Source organism: Artemia sp. Qi Xiang Cuo, chromosome 11, assembly GCF_049724085.1.
Source record: "Artemia sp. Qi Xiang Cuo chromosome 11, ASM4972408v1, whole genome shotgun sequence".
Lineage (NCBI taxonomy): Eukaryota > Metazoa > Arthropoda > Branchiopoda > Anostraca > Artemiidae > Artemia > Artemia sp. Qi Xiang Cuo.
This window is the reverse complement of record NC_142804.1, coordinates 44,077,529-44,096,993: the sequence shown is the minus strand read 5'-3', so window position 1 is coordinate 44,096,993 and position 19,465 is coordinate 44,077,529. Positions and strand designations below refer to the sequence as shown.

The following is a 19,465-nucleotide window of genomic DNA, read 5'->3' as shown; positions in this document are numbered from 1 at the left end:
TTCACTGAAACTGTTTTCAAGATTTTATGATAAAATAAGGACTAAGGATCCAGGAAACTAATAGTTTTCGTTTAAATCCTTACTAGATTCTAAATTTCTTTTGAAACCATCTTGACCCAATACAGAAGAGAGTCAAATATTCTGAGTTTGCTTGAGCTTTTACACAATTATATTGTAGATCTTGTTGACTCTAGGACTGCTGAATGACTTTTGAGGGCCTTATGTTAGTCTTCTTTTTTATTGCAGGCTACCTCCGTGCTCCTAATCCTGTTCAGTTACGCCAGATTTGTGTTTTCAGTAAACTGCTAGTTTGCAGAATTCTACAAATATTCGAAACATCACGAGTTCGTTAGTTAGAACCGCTTTTGTATATGCATGCTGCATAAACTGCGAAGTAGGCCTAATTATTTTGTCCGTTTTAAGTTTCAACCTTACTCATTACTTCCATCGAAAAAAACCTTTAAATTATTCTTAGCTTAAGTCCAATCTTTGTTTCATTATTCAGTATCTACTTACAAGCTCTTCAGTAAGGAAGAGTGATTCTTCCCAGGTTACTTCTTCTCCACAATTTAAGGAAAATGAAATCCAGTGTGCGTCCATCCCTTTGACTCGCTGAACTATATTCAACTTCTTTTCCAGCCATCCACGGTTTCTTTGCAATAAGGCGAAAACTGACTATAAAATGCACAAAAAAAATCCGGATTTGCAAATATAAATAAAAGCATACATTAAAAAGCACAAGAGAAGAACCTTAAATGTGGACCGTGTTTCATTTAACATGCAAAACGACCAAAAAAATTGCATATCCATTTACCATATGAAAATGAACATATATAGATTTCTTTTATTGCAAAGCAGAAAATTAAGCAGGTGTAATCTGAAGCCAATTTAATTTGTTAAATGAGGACGGCACCAATTATCACGGCACCAATTCATCAAAACGTTGGTTGGGGGGGATATTCGTTTGGATTTTATCAGTAAAAATACCAAACAAGGGTATTTTTAGTGAAAACACCAAAATTATCAAGAACGAAGGAACAAAGATACTTGCGCAGGAACAAATACAGCTCTGTTTTTTTATCTTTATTTCCCCATGAGTCTTTACTATTAAAAACCCCGGAAAATAAACCTCAATTCGATGTTTGGACTGTGTTAGGTATTAGATGTTAACATTTTAGTTGTTAGATGTTAGGAGTTGGGACTGTTCTGTTCCCCTTCCATACTTAAATCTAGTTGTCAAATGTCTCTTCTCAGCTTCTCTGCAAATGTCTTCCCTTTTCGAACACTTTGGAATTTTGATTTTAAGAGAATTCACATTTGCATCTGAAAACCCTGGTAGAACTGGCATTTAAATTATGTATTTCCCTTGACAATGGAACAACCCTGTATTATATTCTTCAAGAGCTAGAAACTGTACCTCCAAATTTCCTCTTTTTTATCTTACTTTTTTAATATCTTTTCTCATTTTCAAAGCTAAATGTGTATGCTTTAAATGCAAAAATTCATACACCTTAAAAAAATAAATCGGCAAAGACATACTGAAACAAATTTATTTCTTATAAAATGCTACTAGTGAAGAAACAATATCTACGCAACCACTATTTAAAAACCGAGTTCTGTAAACAGCAATAATTTTGGGATTGCTGGATATTGTTGGGGAATCAATAACACATTTGTTTGTAATTCATTTCTCCACCCTGTCAAAGTCCTGAGTCAAATAATAGGAGATGCTAGCTATGTTAATATGAAATTAACATGAAGTCATGTTAATATGGGCCGTTCAGTAAGAAATTACCTTTGAGGTATATGGTAAGTTCAAAGACAATGAATGCAAACCCCTGATGATATGGAAATTTTTAAGCTACATGATCTATTAGAAACGATCGTGCGTAACCTAAATCTCTCTACTACTACATCCGTACCTCCCCCCCTCCATTACTGGCAGTGAATTCCAAACAACTGAAAATATTGATTTAACCTTAAGCAGCTATTTCAATGAGCTTGAGCTGAGCAGTCTCGTAAATAGAGTTGGGGAAAATGTAAAAGGGGACACCTTTGTAGATAGTTTTCATTATAAGCAAGTTGAGTCCTGAGCAAAGTGGTAGAGGACTCAGGAATACAGAAGCTCCCTAGAAAAAACACTTTTATAGGATTTTAATTTAGTTACCTCTGTTGTACGTTAGGTATAGGTTTGTAGAGTTGCTTTTAATTCTCTCAATAGTTTGGTTGACATAGATACTACTTCAAAAGATCCCATTGACGTTTCTCATTCCAATGCAAGAAAAATTCAATCCTTTATAAAAACTTAAATCTAGAATTGCGTTGGAATGGATTGGGTAAAGACAAGCGTTAACCAAAAAGTGTTTTCTTTATAAAAGTGAAAAGTCAGGGAAGGTTTTCTGAGAGGACAACTCAACTGAGGATCAAACCTTCTACCCTGACTTAAAGGGTTTCAAATCAAATTTCATTAGTTGAGTAGATAAAGTTGTATATACAACTCATAATTATATAGAAAGAAGAAGAGGGTGGCTAGTATGACACACAATTTGTAAAATCTGGAGAGGGAAAGGATGAAAAAGTTTTTTTTTATTCTGTCAGGGTACCAGAATTAGATGATGATAAACGCTAAGTTTGGCTTCTCCATGAGTCAAATGCAGATAAAGGTTCATACAAGAATGTTTCCATGTCACAGATATTAGCTGTCTCAGGGGGATAGTTAATCGTCGTGTCAGTACTGCCCTAGGTGCCTTTCGCCCTTTAAAGTAGTATTGTCTTTAATAATCATATAAGACAATGAAAACACTATGGATATGAATTGGCTGAGATGCCTGCAGGAAAGAGGGCAATATTACACTTTAAAGATTTTTTAATTTTTCTTTTATAAAGTAGAAATGTACAACTGGACTGTGAAGAGACATTATTGGATGTATCCCATCTGTCAGAATCCATTCTTTAAAAAAAAAAAATACAAGGCTATAGCTGTTTTTATTGCACATGAGCAATGAGATCAAGCTAATAAAATGCATTGTGTAGAGATTTATTGGGAAATTGTTGAGACTCTCACAGAAAACTTATAAAACGCACTCATCATAACAGCCAATAAATCTGTTTCCACATCGTGCCAAACATGCTACCCGACATCATTATTTGTCATCCTATTGAAAATAACATGTAGCGCTGGAAGGGTTAAATTGCCAAGATTCATACGAAGGTGTGTCTTTGGGTTGGTAAATGGTTGAATTTTAAAGCCTGAGAAATTTTCAGTTGTGACGAAATATTAGGTATCTTGAACAGTGACGTCTTTAATTTGTCAATTGGTATTCACATGTTGTACTGAGTTGACTCAATTACAATCTCTGTGTTGAGCCTTCTATTTGAGCGTAGTTGGTGGAGTCTTCGGGAGTTTATTCATTTTAAAAAAATATAAAAGTGTTTACATAATATATTATGTTTATTGTCTAGACAAACTTTAAGGTAAAGCTTGTATATTTAATATTCAATAATGAATTCATTAAAACGAGGAAGTCTAATAAGTTAATTGGGTGTATTTGTGGTGCTCAGTCAGGTGTACCAATTTCTCAAGTCAACAGACTCAAAGACTCAAACAATTCAACAACAACAAATAGTCTAGATAACTCTGGCTTTTAAAGAATCTCATTGATTCTAACAAGTTCAAATTTCTCCCATTCTCAGATGCTATAATTCAATATTTGGATAGGTCAAAGCTTTCATAGATTCAAGAGAATTGGTAAAATTCAAAGTTCTATAATTCTTAGACCTTAAACCTCCATAGTATGATAATTCGAAGCTTTCACTTTTTCAAAAAAAATCTATGTTTTCAAAAGTTGAAATTTCTCAGTTTTTAGAACTCCATAGTTAGGTAAGTTAGTGACTTAGGGTTTCCAAGAGACTGCAAATTTCAGAATTTCACAATAATGTGAAATTGAAAAAAAAATGATGATTAAATAAAAATGATGCTTAGAATAAAAAATTCAACAATTAGACATGAGAAGCGTTAGACTTTTAAAGAGACTCACAAATTCTTCCAAATGAACATTTCTTGGACTTCTAAAATTCTAAAATTCGACAGCTCAAAGACATCAACTTTCAAGAAAACCCACCAAACTCTTCTAGCTCAAAATTTCGTAGATTTTAAAATTATATATTTTGGAAACTCAACGACTTCATCCTTTCAAGAAACTCAGCAATTTTCTACAAGTTCACATTTGCTGTACTTTAAATTTCTACAGTTCAAAAACTTAGAGATTTCACTTGCCAATAAACTTGATAATTTTCACACGTCGACATTCCTCAGATACTAAAATTTTTTTAGTTTGCCGGGTCAAAGCTTACAACTATTCAAGAAACTCAAATTTCATATTTTCACAATCCTTAAACAACAGCATAGATCAAAGTTTTCACATTAAGGAGCCTACCGAAATCCTTAATTAAAACATTATTTGACTTTCTTAGATTCCTAGATTGGCTTAACAGTCGAAGATCACCCAGTCAAGAGTGGATAATCTCAAGAATAGTCAAGGCGTCGGTGATAGCAGGTCTTTCCGTTTGGAGAACAGTGGCCGCATCAATTTGGCAATCTGAAAAGTCCCCAGTGATTGGACCACAGAAATAATTGTAAAGATTTGCAAGGAAGGTAATGTACTTGGTTGAACATCTAGCGGGGGAGTAAGCCTGATGTCTGCAGCAGAAAAGGTGGTGGCTCTCATAATACTCGAAAGACTGAAAAAGTCCTCGACTTATATTTAAAAGAAGAGTAACGTGGCATTGTTTTGATAGATATAGACCTCATATTTACCCTAAGAACCCATATGTAAGAAATGAATAAACAGTTCAGCAATATCTAAACACTCTTCGGTAGCTTTAAAAGAACTTTGATACAATGGATCAAAACACTCTTTGGGGAATCCTGCAGTGTTACTCTATTCCCAAGAATAAATGAAAACACTGGAATGAAGCCTTTAATGAAAACACTGAGATTTGCATTAGAATCGAGAATGGGACCACTAAATATTGCAAAATGATGTCAGGAGTACGGCTAGGACTTGTTTTATCACTGTTGTTTTTGTTTTGATGGACAATGTTTTATAATTGAGATCAACCTTAAATAAAAAACTTATGCACAAGAGCTTACAAAAATTATTAAACTACCAATCATCATGGTACTTAGCTAAAACTGAAATATAACACACTGCAAAGCCAATAGGTTTAAGCTTCCTCGACTACTTGATTGGAATCAAGAGGTTTTTTGAGGTTCCAGTAGAGTCATCTGTTCAAACTAATTTCTGATAAAAATAGTCTATATGAAGTCTGAAGTTGGAAGATTACACATTGTAGTTCTCATTACTTATTCTTAATACTTCCATTTCCCTCTTTTCTTACCTTTGTTTTATATTTTACAGTCTATGCTTTTTTTAGTTGGCAAAAGATACACTGAAAGTCACTAGAGCTATCCAATAAATTATAGAGGGCACCAGTGCTTCTATTTCTACTATATTTTTGGAGTAGACTACTTTATTTTGAATGTTTCTCCTCTAAAATCTTTAGACCTACTTTAGTACTTTATTTCTACTTAAATTTCGGATTTTCCACTTTTTCCTTGCCGAGCCTATGGATTTTGGTTACGAAAATAGGAATTTTGGATACAACGACAGGATTTCGGCAAAAGCGATTGACAAACGTTCTTGTTTTGTCGGACTTGGATAGACCCAAGACAGTTGAAACAAAATAACCAACGTGGAAGGACCGACGTAATAGAGAAATACAAATAGAAGCACCTATGCATATAGGTGCTATGAAGCACATAGGTGCTCCATACGATTTTACTTTCTTAAAAAAGAAGTGCTAGAAGTTGTGTGAAACAAATTGAGTCTGTTCAGTCTGTGAACCTTAAAAGAGAAGAGTTCTTCTTACCCGCCTCTAAGGTTTACCTGGAACCAGAAGCGATCGCTCGTCGTTTTTCCTTACAAGGAGAAGATACAAAGTGCACGGAGAAATGCGAGAGCATCAAAGAGATTGAGCAGGATTTATATATTGAATCTGTGTCCCAGCTAGTCGACCGATTTCCATTTAATCACAACATTTACAACTTTGTAAAGATTGTAGACCCAAAAGTCGCATCGGATGGTGATATTCTATCGTTGCGGTTTTTTTTGCCAAAAGTTCGGGTACCCCTCGTGGAATTTTCGGCTGGTTGAATATGAGTGGCTGGTATTGATGCTGCTTAGTCCAGACGACAGTTTGCTCAGTGGCGGAAACCCGATTGATTTTTAGAACTGGGTGGCGTCCATCAACACGCCAAGTGGAGTGTTAAATTCACTAGCGTCTTTCATGTCATTCGGTTTATTTTTGGACTTACCTGCTCAAATGTCGTTGCGGAAAGACTTTTCAGTGTTCTTAAAACAGTGAAAAATGAAAATAGAAATGGGCTCAAAAACATAAGTTTGGCTGCGACAATTTCTGTCAAGTATGGGATGAAGCGTAAAGGCCCCCCTACGTTTACCAAAAGTTTAAAGAAAACAATGAAGTCCATGAAATCCGATGCGACTGCGTCCGAATGTGTCACTTTTTTAGGAATTGGGAAAGACGATGGGGACGGCGACAACGATGACTTGGGGTATTAATCTTAGTATTTGGCGTTTTCTCTTAAATCTTACTATATGGTAATTCTCATTAAATTTTTCTAAATACAGTTTAAAGTGCGTCTACATTCGGAATTTTCTGGAAAACTCGGAGGCAGGTCTACACTTGTTACATTCGAATTATTCAAAAGACCAAAATGCAGGTGCTGTCCTTAAGTCAAGCTTTATGTGATTCATATTTGATGCTCCACTCTGCTTCAAATAAAAATCACAATATAAAAAAAGTCAAAAAAAAAACTAGTGCGTGAAAAAGCAACAGATTGGATATCATTCATGCCAATCCTTATTACCAATTCAAATAAAAACGAGGGTATTGCAAAAGTAGTAATAGAGAAGGAAAAGATAATGGCAAAGAAAACAAATAAATAAAATATATTCATATGGTCCAGAATCTGAGATCTGGAACTGGAATCTATAAATCAAAACGAACTTAACTAGTCTATAAATATAAAGAATTGTTTTAAACGTTAAAAGAAACTATTTTGGTACACGTGAAAGGTCTTGAGTTGCAAAATAAGTCTTGAACAAATGCTTTAAAAGTCAGCCAAATAAGGCTTTACTTGTGACTTGGAAAGAAGGCAGAAAATGGGGAAGCTTTTAGGGATTTTGGTATTGAAAATAGGGATTTCTAGGGATTTACCAACAGCCTCTTAGGGATTAAAACAAATTTGAAGTGGAAACACTGGTAATATAGTGTAAGAATCAATTTTGTTAACATTCCTGTTCAAATAGTAAGCACGATAACATACTTACTTCTGGATTGTGTCCTACTATAATTCTACTCTTTTCTTCGCACTAACATACTTTATTCCCACATTAGTGGAATGAAAGCACTGGAGGGCACTTCAGGCAACGAAAAAGACGTTAAAGCACCCACAATTTGGCTAGAAGGGCTATCTTTTGCATGAGAAGTTCTGTAAAGGAGTGTCAAGAGATGGGACAGGCGTTCTAAGAGGTTATGAACAGCTATACGGGCCGTAGTATCCTCAGCAAAATATAGCTAAAATAGTAACATTAAAAATACCACGGCTTACAAAAGTTCAATTTTCGTAATTAAAAAATGCCACGCCGTTCTTTATCGACAACATCAAAACAACGCGAACTATGTTGCTTACGACACAGTATTTTGACGCTTGGAAAACTCTATTCGTTATGAAAGAATACGGAATTAGCGAAAAATTAATACAACACCATCTATGAAAGAAGAAAATTTCACAATTCAGCCCTAAGTATTAAGAGGGCAATAGCAAAGTCCCTGAACACTAAAATAGCTTTTTATGTTTGAATATGTATAATTTATCAAAGAAATCTTTAAAATAAGTGAGCTTGACCCTGAAAGATTGAAGATCAAAGATTTCTTCCAACAAATTGGATAGATTTTACGTGTCATTACCTACTTTGCCAATATTTCCAGTATCTTTAAAGCTGTGTAGACCCCTACTCCTGTCATATATGTTATCATCAATAAGCCTTTTTGTTGTACTTCAATTCAAAAAATAAGAAAAAAGAAACAGACGGTGCACAAGTCAGAGACATACCTCAATGCATTCTAAATTGTTTTTCGTGTACAAGAATAATGACGACAAAGATGTACAATGTTCGATTAAATACTCTTCGGCCAGACCAGGGAGAAACTCTTCACAAAATCCTAAATCCAACCTTAAAATGAAATAATTATTTAGCATTGATAGTTTCAACTATTAACTGCTGATTTCAGATTATTCAAAATGCATCGATAAGAAACCAACCAGTACAACTCAAGCAGAAACAATAGTTCAAATTTTTTGCTAAGATCAGTGAGCTGTGAGATCTTAGAACAAAGATGAGTTAAAAGAACGGAAATCTTTCACGTCACGAAGGATACCGGAAAATGACGTCTGAAACAGGTTTTTGCGGTTTTTGCTGGTTAGATAGCGCTTTTCTTGAAATCTAAAGTTCAGATCCAAATTTCATTAGAAATTTGAAGTTCATCTATCTGAAGTTCAGATAGAGTTCATTCATTAGAGAAATTACACATAATTCAATCGGACGTAGCTTAAACTAGAGACAGCTTTATGCCTAGACTCTTTTAATTAAATCAAAGGCAAACACAAATGGATACCATATAATTAAAGTAACAGAATTTAAATTTATATAAACATAATATTTCATTTACGTGAAGTTAATTGTTTCCGTGTCTCATAATTATTTTATTTTCATTTATTTGATACTGACGTGTATACTTTAACTGTATCATATGTTTGTTTAGGAATAAAAAGTCAACATTAAGTTTGCAAGTCATCTTTAGAAAGTTGGCAATATCTTAATAATATGAAACGTAAGATTTATATAAGAAAAGTTTATAAGGCTTCTTACCAAACACCAATAATAAGTTCGTTTCATTTACCATTAATCGTTGTACAGTTTTGATAAAGCTGATAGCTTTAACTCTGCATTCTTAATCAAGTATTATTTCAAAATAAAAGAAAGATAAAATTAATCGTTTATATGAAGTCAGTATATTGTGTGCAGTTTATGCTATTTGCGGATTGAAGATTTTTTGGAGATTAAATTTGGACTGGGCTGGACTATATTAAGTGGAGCTGTCAATTCCAGAGTCAATCAGAGCCTGAAGCAGCAAACTAACAGCTTATTTCTCAAATCCTTTCCCTTTATCAGCGTTAGAAAGCATTACGAGCATAAAGAATAAACGTTATACCTGCTCTTTCTAGCAAAATTATCTAAAATAGCTTTAACACAACGAGTGAGGCTTATTTCGTTTACAATGTAGCATTAACGCTCTCCTAAGCTTCTTAGGAGTTGGTTTTATAAACTGATTTCTCGAAGACTACACGATTTCTAAAAGTGCTTCATGTTCATTATGGTAAATTATTCTAGCTTAAATTTCGGGTAGAAATCTGATTCCTATTTCAAGTTTTATTTAATGTGTTTGACGACTTGACACTCTGTAATTAACATGCATCTTGACATTAGACAAGTTGAGGTTATCTAAACAAACAGTCTCTACAAATAAAATAGTTTGACAGGCCTAACTTAAGGCATCAAACTTGGAGGCTGGGGGAGAGTTAGTCAAAATCTACAAAGTTTTTTGCTTGACCTCGTTAAAAACAAAAGAATTGATAAACAAAAAGGAAAGTACAATGAAACAGCACGAAGAGAGAATTGATCGTTTTAACTATTTTTTTCCTAATATTTCGATGGATTTATTCTTAATACACACGTATTTTGTTTCCTAATAAATATAAATTTTGAAAATTTTTCCTGCAAATACTAATTGATAGGTCTGGCTCCTAGTGGCTCAGTTCTGCGAAGAACAGTTTTTAGAACAGTTTACATTAATAGCCTGTCAAGAACTAATACAAATTCCAGGCATCTTAGATGAATGTAAATTTATACTTTAAAAACGATTTAAATTTCTTTGAGATTTCTCGGAGCATCGTAATTCAGAAGCTATTCAATTATTGGGAGAAAGAGAGTGTGGGAGTTTGAACTACGAAAAGGGTTTCCCCACAGCTATTTAGCAGAAATTAAACATAATTATCTTAAATTTTTCACATTTAAGATTAAAAATTTGCCCCCCCCCCCTAAAAAACCTTCTGCCTATATCAGTGATTGGTAAGGAGTTTCGAGAAAAAATTATGAGAAGAGGGGCGTTTGCCAGCATGTTGACTTGAGGGAAATAAATTCTGCCAAAATCTTACAGTAACACTAGCAGCAATAGTGTACTCTTCATACCCCCATAATCAAAGTTAGCACTGTCAACCATTTATCAATCTTGGCTTGTACACCGAGATTTTTATTTATTTATTTTTTTGTTTTAGGGGGAGTGTGACTTTTGAAAATGTGGACGGAACTGTAACTGTATCATGAAAAACACAAATGATTCGGGAAAATATAATGAGAATCTCATTCTTAGAGTCTGGCTAATGACCTCTCCCCTCTACCTGTGTACGTTCCTATCTCTTCAGTGGAATCATATAACAAAAAAAATAGAGAGAAACAACAATTTCTTGCCTCTTGCTCAGTGCATCGTCTAAATACTTTCCACTTTCTGCGTAAACCGAGTCAGCACAAGTACAAAGTCGTTCAGCAACAGCAATTAAGATATTATTGACCAGCTCTGCGTCTTTTCTGTCCCCTACAGATGATTTTTTCAGGATTTGATGATAAACAGAGCATATACCAAAGTGCAAGCAAACACTTCCTCCAGTAGGGGTTACGTTTGACGGTATGATATTTCTAAGTTCAAGGAAAAACTTTGCCAGGCCATATGGTATTATACTTAGTTGCTTAGTAACTGTAGTTATAATTCTTTTTGCCATTTTGTCGAACCTATAAAAGGAATTTTATATTTTGTAGCAACCATAGAGGACCAGAAGATGATACACGCTAAAATCACTTGTCTGTAATGTACCATGAACCTTCTAATATCTTTTAAAAATTTATGACATGATAAAAAAAATGTAAATTTTCAATACATTGAATGTTATGCAAATGACTTTCAAATTGTTGGAACCAAAAATCAGTATTTTATTAAAATCGAAATTAGCGTAAGGATTATGTTCTCATTTGCACTTTTTCTGTTTCTTAGAAACAGAAAAAGAACAGAAAAAAAAACCAAAACAGATGATCCTTTATAATTTTACCCGTTCTGTTTCTGATTGTATCATTGTTTCAAAATAAGGAAACATACTAAGATCGAATTAAATCGTCTGTATAATACACAAAATAGACACAATTTTATTTTAATCAACAAGAACTGAAGAAGACGTTCTTTTGCATCAATACGGAAGATTCTAAAGTCAAGGTGGATGGCACAAGAGAGGGTTTATATTTAACGAAGCTAAGCTACTCATACAGTGTAAGGAGTTGTTCATTTTTGCTCGTTTCGTTAGGGATCTTTTTTATAAGTGTTAAGAACTATAGCATGAAGAGCAAGGTATTGAGAAGGGGACAACCCCTTCTTATACGGCATAATTTCCCTTCGTTTTGAGTTTTAATGTTGCTCCTTACTTTAACTTGAAAAAAAATATTTTTTGTTTAACTAAGTTGAGAATCCGGAGAACAACGCTTGTCAACCCACCTTCCCTGTTTCAAAAAAGAGTGATGTTCAAAGATGTTTCAGCATATTCCAATACAATCTTGAAATCTTCCGCCCCAAAAGAAGTTTTGTCAATACTTTGACGGGAACCTAGTCGTCGACAGACTCTATACATCAGGGAAGATACAAGTACCTATTTAGAATTGCAAGAGGCATAAACGATTCTCTTTAGCTATCAAAATTCCTCCATCAATACAAACGAAAGAATAGAAATTCCAATGGCAAAGGAAGTTTTCCACATTGTGGCTGATTCAGGGAGTAACTTAATCAAAGCTTGTAGCTAGGAGCAATACCAAAAAATTCATCTTTCCTTACTGACTTCAATATCTGTTACATCCACTCTTGGATTTTAGTTCTCTAGAAACTTAGTAAATAATCTGTGTTAGTAGACTGATGGCGATCCTCTGATGAGGCCGAAAACGGTGGACCAACTGATAAAATGATTCAGACAGGCCGTGATCCACAAATAGGTCCACTAGGCCTAGACCCCAGGGAACGCAGCGCCAGAGGGTGCAATAAATTATCACTGAGCGATTTTTTCCGTAACAAAAACTGATTTGATTTATCGTCTAAGTGCCAAGTGTACTTGGCCGCAACGCTGCCTATTCACTGAAAAGTGACTTAGAAACAACACAAGAATTCCGCTGCAACTTATGAACTGCCAGATATCTCCCAAGAATGGCAGCAGAGAATTCGGTGTCACCTTTCTCCTATATTGCTTTTGCCCTCATTGTTTTATTTTTTTTTTCAGCTAGCATCAGGGTTGCCACGGTTAGTACCAAAGTACTATTTTAATGCTTTTTTTTGTTAAAGTAGTACTTTTCGAATACTTTCTGCAAAATTAGTACTTTTTCAATGCTTTTTATTAAAATAGTGCCTTTTTAATATTCAATGTTCAAAATTCAACTTGCTCATTAACAATCTATTTCTCCGTAAAAAAGAACTTTTTACCAGTTCAGTTTACTAATATCCTGCAACAGGAAGCAATAAATAACACACAGACATTTTCATTCGTCAATTTTTCTCTTATGAGGTAAAGAACGTAAATAGACCTTACGTTACAAGACTGTATTTTAGTTTTGGTCTAGTCATGCACAAGGCCGTACCCAGTATTTTTGTTCGTGGGGGGTTTTACTCAAAGATTTTTTTTGGGGGGGAGGGGTTACACAAAAAAAATTAAAAAACGCATAAAAAATTTAATTATATCCATATGACGTCTGTTATAGAGTCAAACAGACGTTTTTTTAGGGAGGGGGAGGGGGGGGGCTCAAAACCCCCTAATCCCCTTCTCTGGATAAGGCCTTGGCCACGCATTAGAAAGCTAGAAAGAAGGAAATGTAATTGTACAGATACACCAAACATGGGTAAATAAGATTTTGAAAAGGCTAGATGGTAAAGATTATAGGCAGCACAATAGCGCTGCCTAAGGAAAAAACGATGGTGGCAAGATGTATCATTTATTTATTTTTTGTAGACCAGGGCACTTCATATCGAAGGAGTTGCCGTAGAAACTTCGAAAAGGGCTCATTCGATTGGAAATTGGAATGGCTAGTGCCCTTTTTAATAGTCAAAAGTGATTGGAAGGCAACTAAAAACCCCTTCCACGCCCACTATTTCCCCAAACAAATCCAATCAAACGAAAGTGATTGGAGGGCAACAAACCCCTCTCTCACGCCCACATTTCCCCCCAACACATCCAATCAAAATTTTGAGATAGCCATTTTGTTCAAGGCAGTTGAAAGTTCCGGAAATTATATCATTGAGCAGGACAATCCCCCCACGGTCTTTGGGGCAGGGGTTATAAATTATGCCCAGGGGGCATATTAGATTTTTATTGAAAGCTTTGTACTAGAAACTTGAAAAAACAATTCGATTGAAAATTCAAACGGCTAGTGCCCTTTTTAATATTCAAAAGTGATTGGAGGGCAACTAACCCCCCTCTCACGACCACCATTTCCCCAAACAAATAAAATCAAAATTATTAGATAGACATTTTGTTCAAAGTAGTTGAAAATTCTGGAAATTAAGCCTTTGTGGATGAGAACCACCCCAAACCCCTCAAGGCAAGGGTTGTAAGTTATGCCCTGGGGGCATATAAGGTTTTTATAGAAAGCGTTTTGGTAGAAACTTCAAAAAGAGCTCATTCCATTGGAAATTCAAAGGGCTAGTGGTCTTTTTAATAGTGAAAATTGATTGGAGGGCAACTAACCCTCTTCTCTCACCTACCATTTTCCCTAACACATCCAATCAAATTTTTAGATTGACATTTTGTTCAACGTAGTTGAAAGGTCCAGAAATTATGTTTTTGAGGATGAGAACCACTCCAAACCCCTCAGGGCAAGGGTTGTAAGTTATGCCCTGGGGGCATAAAAGGTTTATATAGAAAGTGTTTTCGTAGAAACTTCAAATAGGGCTCATTCGATTGGAAATTCAAAGGGCTAGTAGCCTTTTTAATATTCAAAAGTGATTGGAAGGGAACTAACCCCCCTCTCACACCCAATATTTGTTCAACGTAGTTAAAAGTTCTTCATTCCACTAGTCATGCTGCCATTCATCTTGTAGATTTTTTAAATAATTATTTAGTAAAATAGTGAACCCTTAACCCTGTATTTTTTGATTTTGGGGAAGACAGTGGCATGGTAAATTTAGACATTTTCTATAGTATATTCTAAAGATGAGGTGTTCCGGTAATGATTTTGACGTGGTGTAAAAGTTGTTTGTGTCAGAGGCCTCTTAAAGTGATGAGTGATGATGCTATTTCTTCACCTTATCAAGTGTCGTGCGATGTGCCACAGGGATCGGTCTTTGGTCCACTTCTATATCTGGTTTATGTAGATAGCAGGAGGTTTTGTATTCCAGAGTGGTGCTTAACGTAATTTACTGATGACACTGCAGTTACTTTTTCTGTCTGTGTTTGTATAGTCTCGTATTGATAGTGACTTTTGATCTGAGATATTTACATGATTTTACTAGTTTGAGATGGTTATCATTTAATGTTACAAAGAATAATTTTATTGTATATTCTAGAATAGTCAATCCCAGTGATATTGATGGTAGAATTCTGTTTAATAATAAGCCTGTAGTTCAAGTTCAAGAAATCCGGTACTTAGGTTTTTACATTGATCGTAATTTTTCGTGGAAACGCCACAGTGATGTTGTTGCCACAAAGGTTGCACGTGGCCTTGGAGCGATTCGTCATTTTAAAAATTTCTTACCTCAGAGAGTTTAATTGCTTTTATACCATGCTTTGATCCACACATATGCTTCGTATGGCTGTATGTTATGGGCAAGTAATTTTTATGTGAATTTTAAACGTGTTCAGACTCTTTAAAATAGAGCGATGCGTCTTATTGGTGGGTATGTTGAAGGTGTAAATAACACTTCAGCTTGCTTCAACAATTTGCAAGTGTTGAATGTAGGACAGCTACGAGACTACCAAATAGGAATTTTTGCTTATCAATGCTGGAATGATGTTAGTTCAGAGGTTTTTCGCGATTATTTTAATGACAATAGGTCTTTGCATCATTATGAAACTCGTCATGCTAGTGATTTCATTGTTCCGAATAGAAGTGGAACCAGGACCGGCTTCCATACTAGATTTTCAGGACCTAATGTGTGGAACTCTGTTCCGGAGAGCATTCGGGTGGCTGAGCACCTGGGGTTATTTAAAAATAAATTGCAAAATATTTGTTAGGTCAAGGTTCATAGTTTTTTTTTTTTTTTTTTTTTTTTTTTTTTATTATTATTGTTGTTATTTATCTTTATTATTATTACTATTATTATTAAATGAATTGGTGAGAGATTGATTTTTTTGTTTTGTTTTTTAGTGTTTTTTGTTTATAGTTAATCAATCATTAGTAAATGAGTTGTATGTACCTACCCAGTCGCAAGTGCTTTTTGGTATCTTTCTTGGGGCGGGTATTGGCATATCAGTTAAATGTATTTTGATGTTAAATAAAATGAACTGAACTGAACTGAACTAGTGCCCTTTTTATAGTCAAAAGTGATTTGAGGGAAAATAACCCCCTCTCACACCCACCATTTCCCCAAACATGTCCAATCAAAATTTTGAGATAGGCATTTTCTTCGACGTAGTTGAAAGTTTTGCAAATTATGATTTTGAGGATGACGAACCCCAAAACCCCTCAAGGTAACGGTTGGAGGGCAACTAACCCTCCTCTCACGCCTACCATTTCCCCACACACATTCAATCCAAATTTTGAGATAGCCATTTTGTTCAACGCAGTTGAGATTTCTGGAAACTAGGTCTTTAAGAATAACAACCCTCACAGCCTTCAGGGCAAGGGTTGTAAGTTATACCTGGGGGCATATAATCTTTATATAGAAAATATTTTCGTAGAAACTTCAAAAAGGATCATTCGATTGGAAATTCAAAGGGCTGGAGGCCTTTTTAATAGTCGAAAGTTATAGGGGGGACCTAACCCCCCTCTCACACCCACCATTTTCCCAAGCACATCCAATCAAAATTTGATATAGACATTTTGTTCAATGTAGTTGAAAGGTCCTGAAATTATGTATTTGAGGATGAAACACCCCCTACAGCCCTGAGGGCAAGATTTGTAAGTTATGCCCCGGGGGCATATAAGGTTTTTATAGAAAACAATTGTCGTCAAACTCCAAAAAGGGCTCACTCGATTGGAAATTGAAAGGGCTAGTACCCTTTTTAATAGTTGAAAGTAATTGCAGGGCAAATAACCCACCCTCTCTCTCACGCCCACCGTTTCCCAAAACACACACAATCAAAATTTTGAGGTGTTCATTTTGTTCAAAGTAGTAAAAGTTCTGGAAATTAGGTCTTTGTAGGATTATTGAGGGTTGTAAGTTATACCCTGGGGACATATAAGGTATTTATAGAACGTTTTGTCGTAGAAACTTCAAAAAAAGCTCCTTTGATTGGAAATTGAAACGGCTAGTGCCCTTTTTATAAGTCAAAAGTGATTTGAGAGTAAATAACCCCCCTCTCACTCCCACCATTTCCCCAAGCACATCCAATCAAAATTTGATATAGACATTTTGTTCAATGTAGTTGAAAGGTCCAGAAATTATGTCTTTGAGGATTAACCAGCCCCTACAGGCCTGAGGGTAAGATTTGTAAGTTATGCCCTAGGAGCATATAAGGTTTTTTATAGAAAACGTTGTCGTAAAACTTCAAAAGGGTCTCATTCGATTGAAAATTGAAAGGGCTAATACCCTTTTTAATAGTTGAAAGTAATTGGAGGGCAACTACCCCCCCCCCCTCTCCCTCACGCCCACCATTTCCCAAAACACGTGCAATCGAAATTTTGAGTTGTTCATTTTGTTCAACTTAGTTAAAAGTTCTGGAAATTAGGTCTTTGTAGGATTGTTGAGGGTTGTAAGTTATACCCTGGGGGCATATAAGGTTTTTATAGAAAGTGTTGTTGTAGAAACTTCAAAAAAAGCTCATTTGATTGGAAATTAAAAAGGCTAGTGTCTTTTTTAATATTCGAAAGTGACTTGAGAGCAAATAACCCCCTCTCTCGCCCGCCATTTCCCCAAGCACATCCAATTAAAATTTTGAGATGGGAATTTTCTGCGATGTAGTTGAAAATTTGGCAAATTATGATTTTGAGAATGACAAACCCCCCAAACCCCTTAGGGCAAGGGTTGGAGGGTAATTAACCCCCCTCTCACGCCCACCATTTCTCCAAACACATTTAGTCCAATTTTTGAGATAGCCATTTTGTTCAACGTAGATGAAATTTGTGAAAATTAGGTTTTTGAAGATAATACCCCCCCACGACACTCCTCAGGGCCCGGGTTGTCGAAAATTGAGAGGACTATTGCCCTTTTTAATAGTCGAAAGTAATCAGAGGGAGAATTCCCCCCCCCATGCCCATCATTTCCCCAAACATTTCCAATCAACATTTTGATATGGCCATTTTGTTCTACGTAGTTGAAAGGTCTGGAAATTCTGTCTTTGAGTATGACAAACCTTCCCCAATAGCCCTCAGCACAAGGATCGTAAGTTATTCCCTTGGGGCATATAACGTTTTTGTATAAAGTTTTGTCGTAGAAGCTTCAAAAAGAGTTCATTCGATTAGAAATTAAGAGGACTAGGGCCTTTTTTATCAGTCGAAAGTGATCAGAGGGCTAATGTCTCCCTCCACACCTATCATTTCCCCAAACACTTCCAATAAAAATTTTGATATAGCCATTTTGTTAAGTCTATTAGAAAGGTCTGGAAATTATGTCTTTCAGGATAACAAATTTCCCCAGCCCTCAGGGCAAGGGTTGTATGTTATGACCTGGGGACATAGGTTTTTTTTATAGAAAGTATGGTCATATAAAATTCAAAGGGAGCTCATTGGATTGGTAATCAGACGCTCTAGTGCTCTTTTTAAGAGTCAGAGTTATCAGAGGACCACTACCCTCTCCCCCCCCCCCCTACACACAGGTCATTTTGTTCAGAAATACGTCTAATGGAAATTTTGAGATAGCCATTCTATTCAATATAATTTAAATATCCTATAACCAGGCTTTTGGGGTCGAAACACCGCAGAGATTAGGGACAAGGGTTGTAAGTTATGCCCAGGGGGTATTAAAGATTTTTATGGAAGGGATTGTTGTTTAACTTTAGAAGAGGCTCAGTCTTTCTCCCTGAAAAAGACTTTGCCAATATAAAACAAACAAAACTTAATCAAAAAATTTTTTTAAACAAAATAAGTTTTTCAAAAAAAGTAAAGAACTCCATTAAACCAAACATGAACAAAAACAGAATCAAATAATCTATCAAGCATACAACTACCACAGATCAGTATCAGTAAATAGGCCATTTTGTTAAGTCTATCAGAAAGATCTGGAAATTATGTCTTTCAGGATAACAAATTTCCCCAGCCCTCAGGGCAAGGGTTGTAAGTTATGACCTGGGGACATAGGTTTTTTTTTATAGAAAGTGTGGTCATATAAAATTGAAAGGGAGCTCTTTGGATTGGTAATCAGACGCTCTAGTGCTTTTTTTAAGAGTCAGAGTTATCAGAGGGCCACTACCCTCTCCCCTCCCCCCCCCCTACACACACGTCATATTGTCCCGAAATACGTCTAATGGAAATTTTGAGATAACCATTCTATTCAATATAGTTTAAATATCCTATAACCAGGCTTTTGGGGTCGAAACAAACCGCAGAGATTAGGGATAAGGGTTTGAGTTATTCCCAGGGGGTATTAAAGATTTTTATGGAAGGGATTGTTGTTTAACTTCAGAAGAGGCTTAGTCTTTCTCCCAGAAAAAGACTATGTCAATATAAAACGAACAGAAATTAATAAAAAAACTTTTTCCACAAGATAAGTTTTTCAAAAAAAGTAAAGAATTCCATTGAACCAAAAATGAACAAAAATAGAGTCAAATATTCTACCAGATATAGAACTACCACAATCCAGTATCAATAAGTAAATGAAACCCAAAACAAAGAGAAATTAAAATAAGTCAAACTAAAAAAAAGCAGAAATTAATCTGAGTAGGGTTCTAAACCCTATGCTTTCTGAAAGCCAGAATATAATTTGTACTTTACTGAAAAAATTATTTTTAAATGTTTTTTCTTTTAGTTTTTTTTCAGTAGTGTTATATTTACAGGATCTGAATACTTTCGTGTGAACGCTTTCAAATTCATATTAGATACATTATATGCTGAACTCACAAGAAGGGAAATATATTCAGCTTCACAAT

At 35.2% G+C, this 19,465-nt stretch overlaps 1 protein-coding gene across 1 annotated transcript in view; it reads right to left on the bottom strand.

The window, feature by feature from the left end:
- The window catches only part of LOC148947012 (uncharacterized), a 154,532-nt gene that overhangs the window by 17,065 nt on the left and 118,002 nt on the right, over positions 1-19,465 (bottom strand). Inside the window, exons 7-9 of the mRNA XM_089096816.1 lie at positions 10,674-10,991; positions 8,198-8,318; positions 517-675 (exon numbers count right to left, since the gene is read on the bottom strand). Coding sequence (XP_088952942.1) covers positions 517-675; positions 8,198-8,318; positions 10,674-10,991 — 598 coding nt within the window. The remainder of the gene's footprint in view (positions 1-516; positions 676-8,197; positions 8,319-10,673; positions 10,992-19,465) is intronic.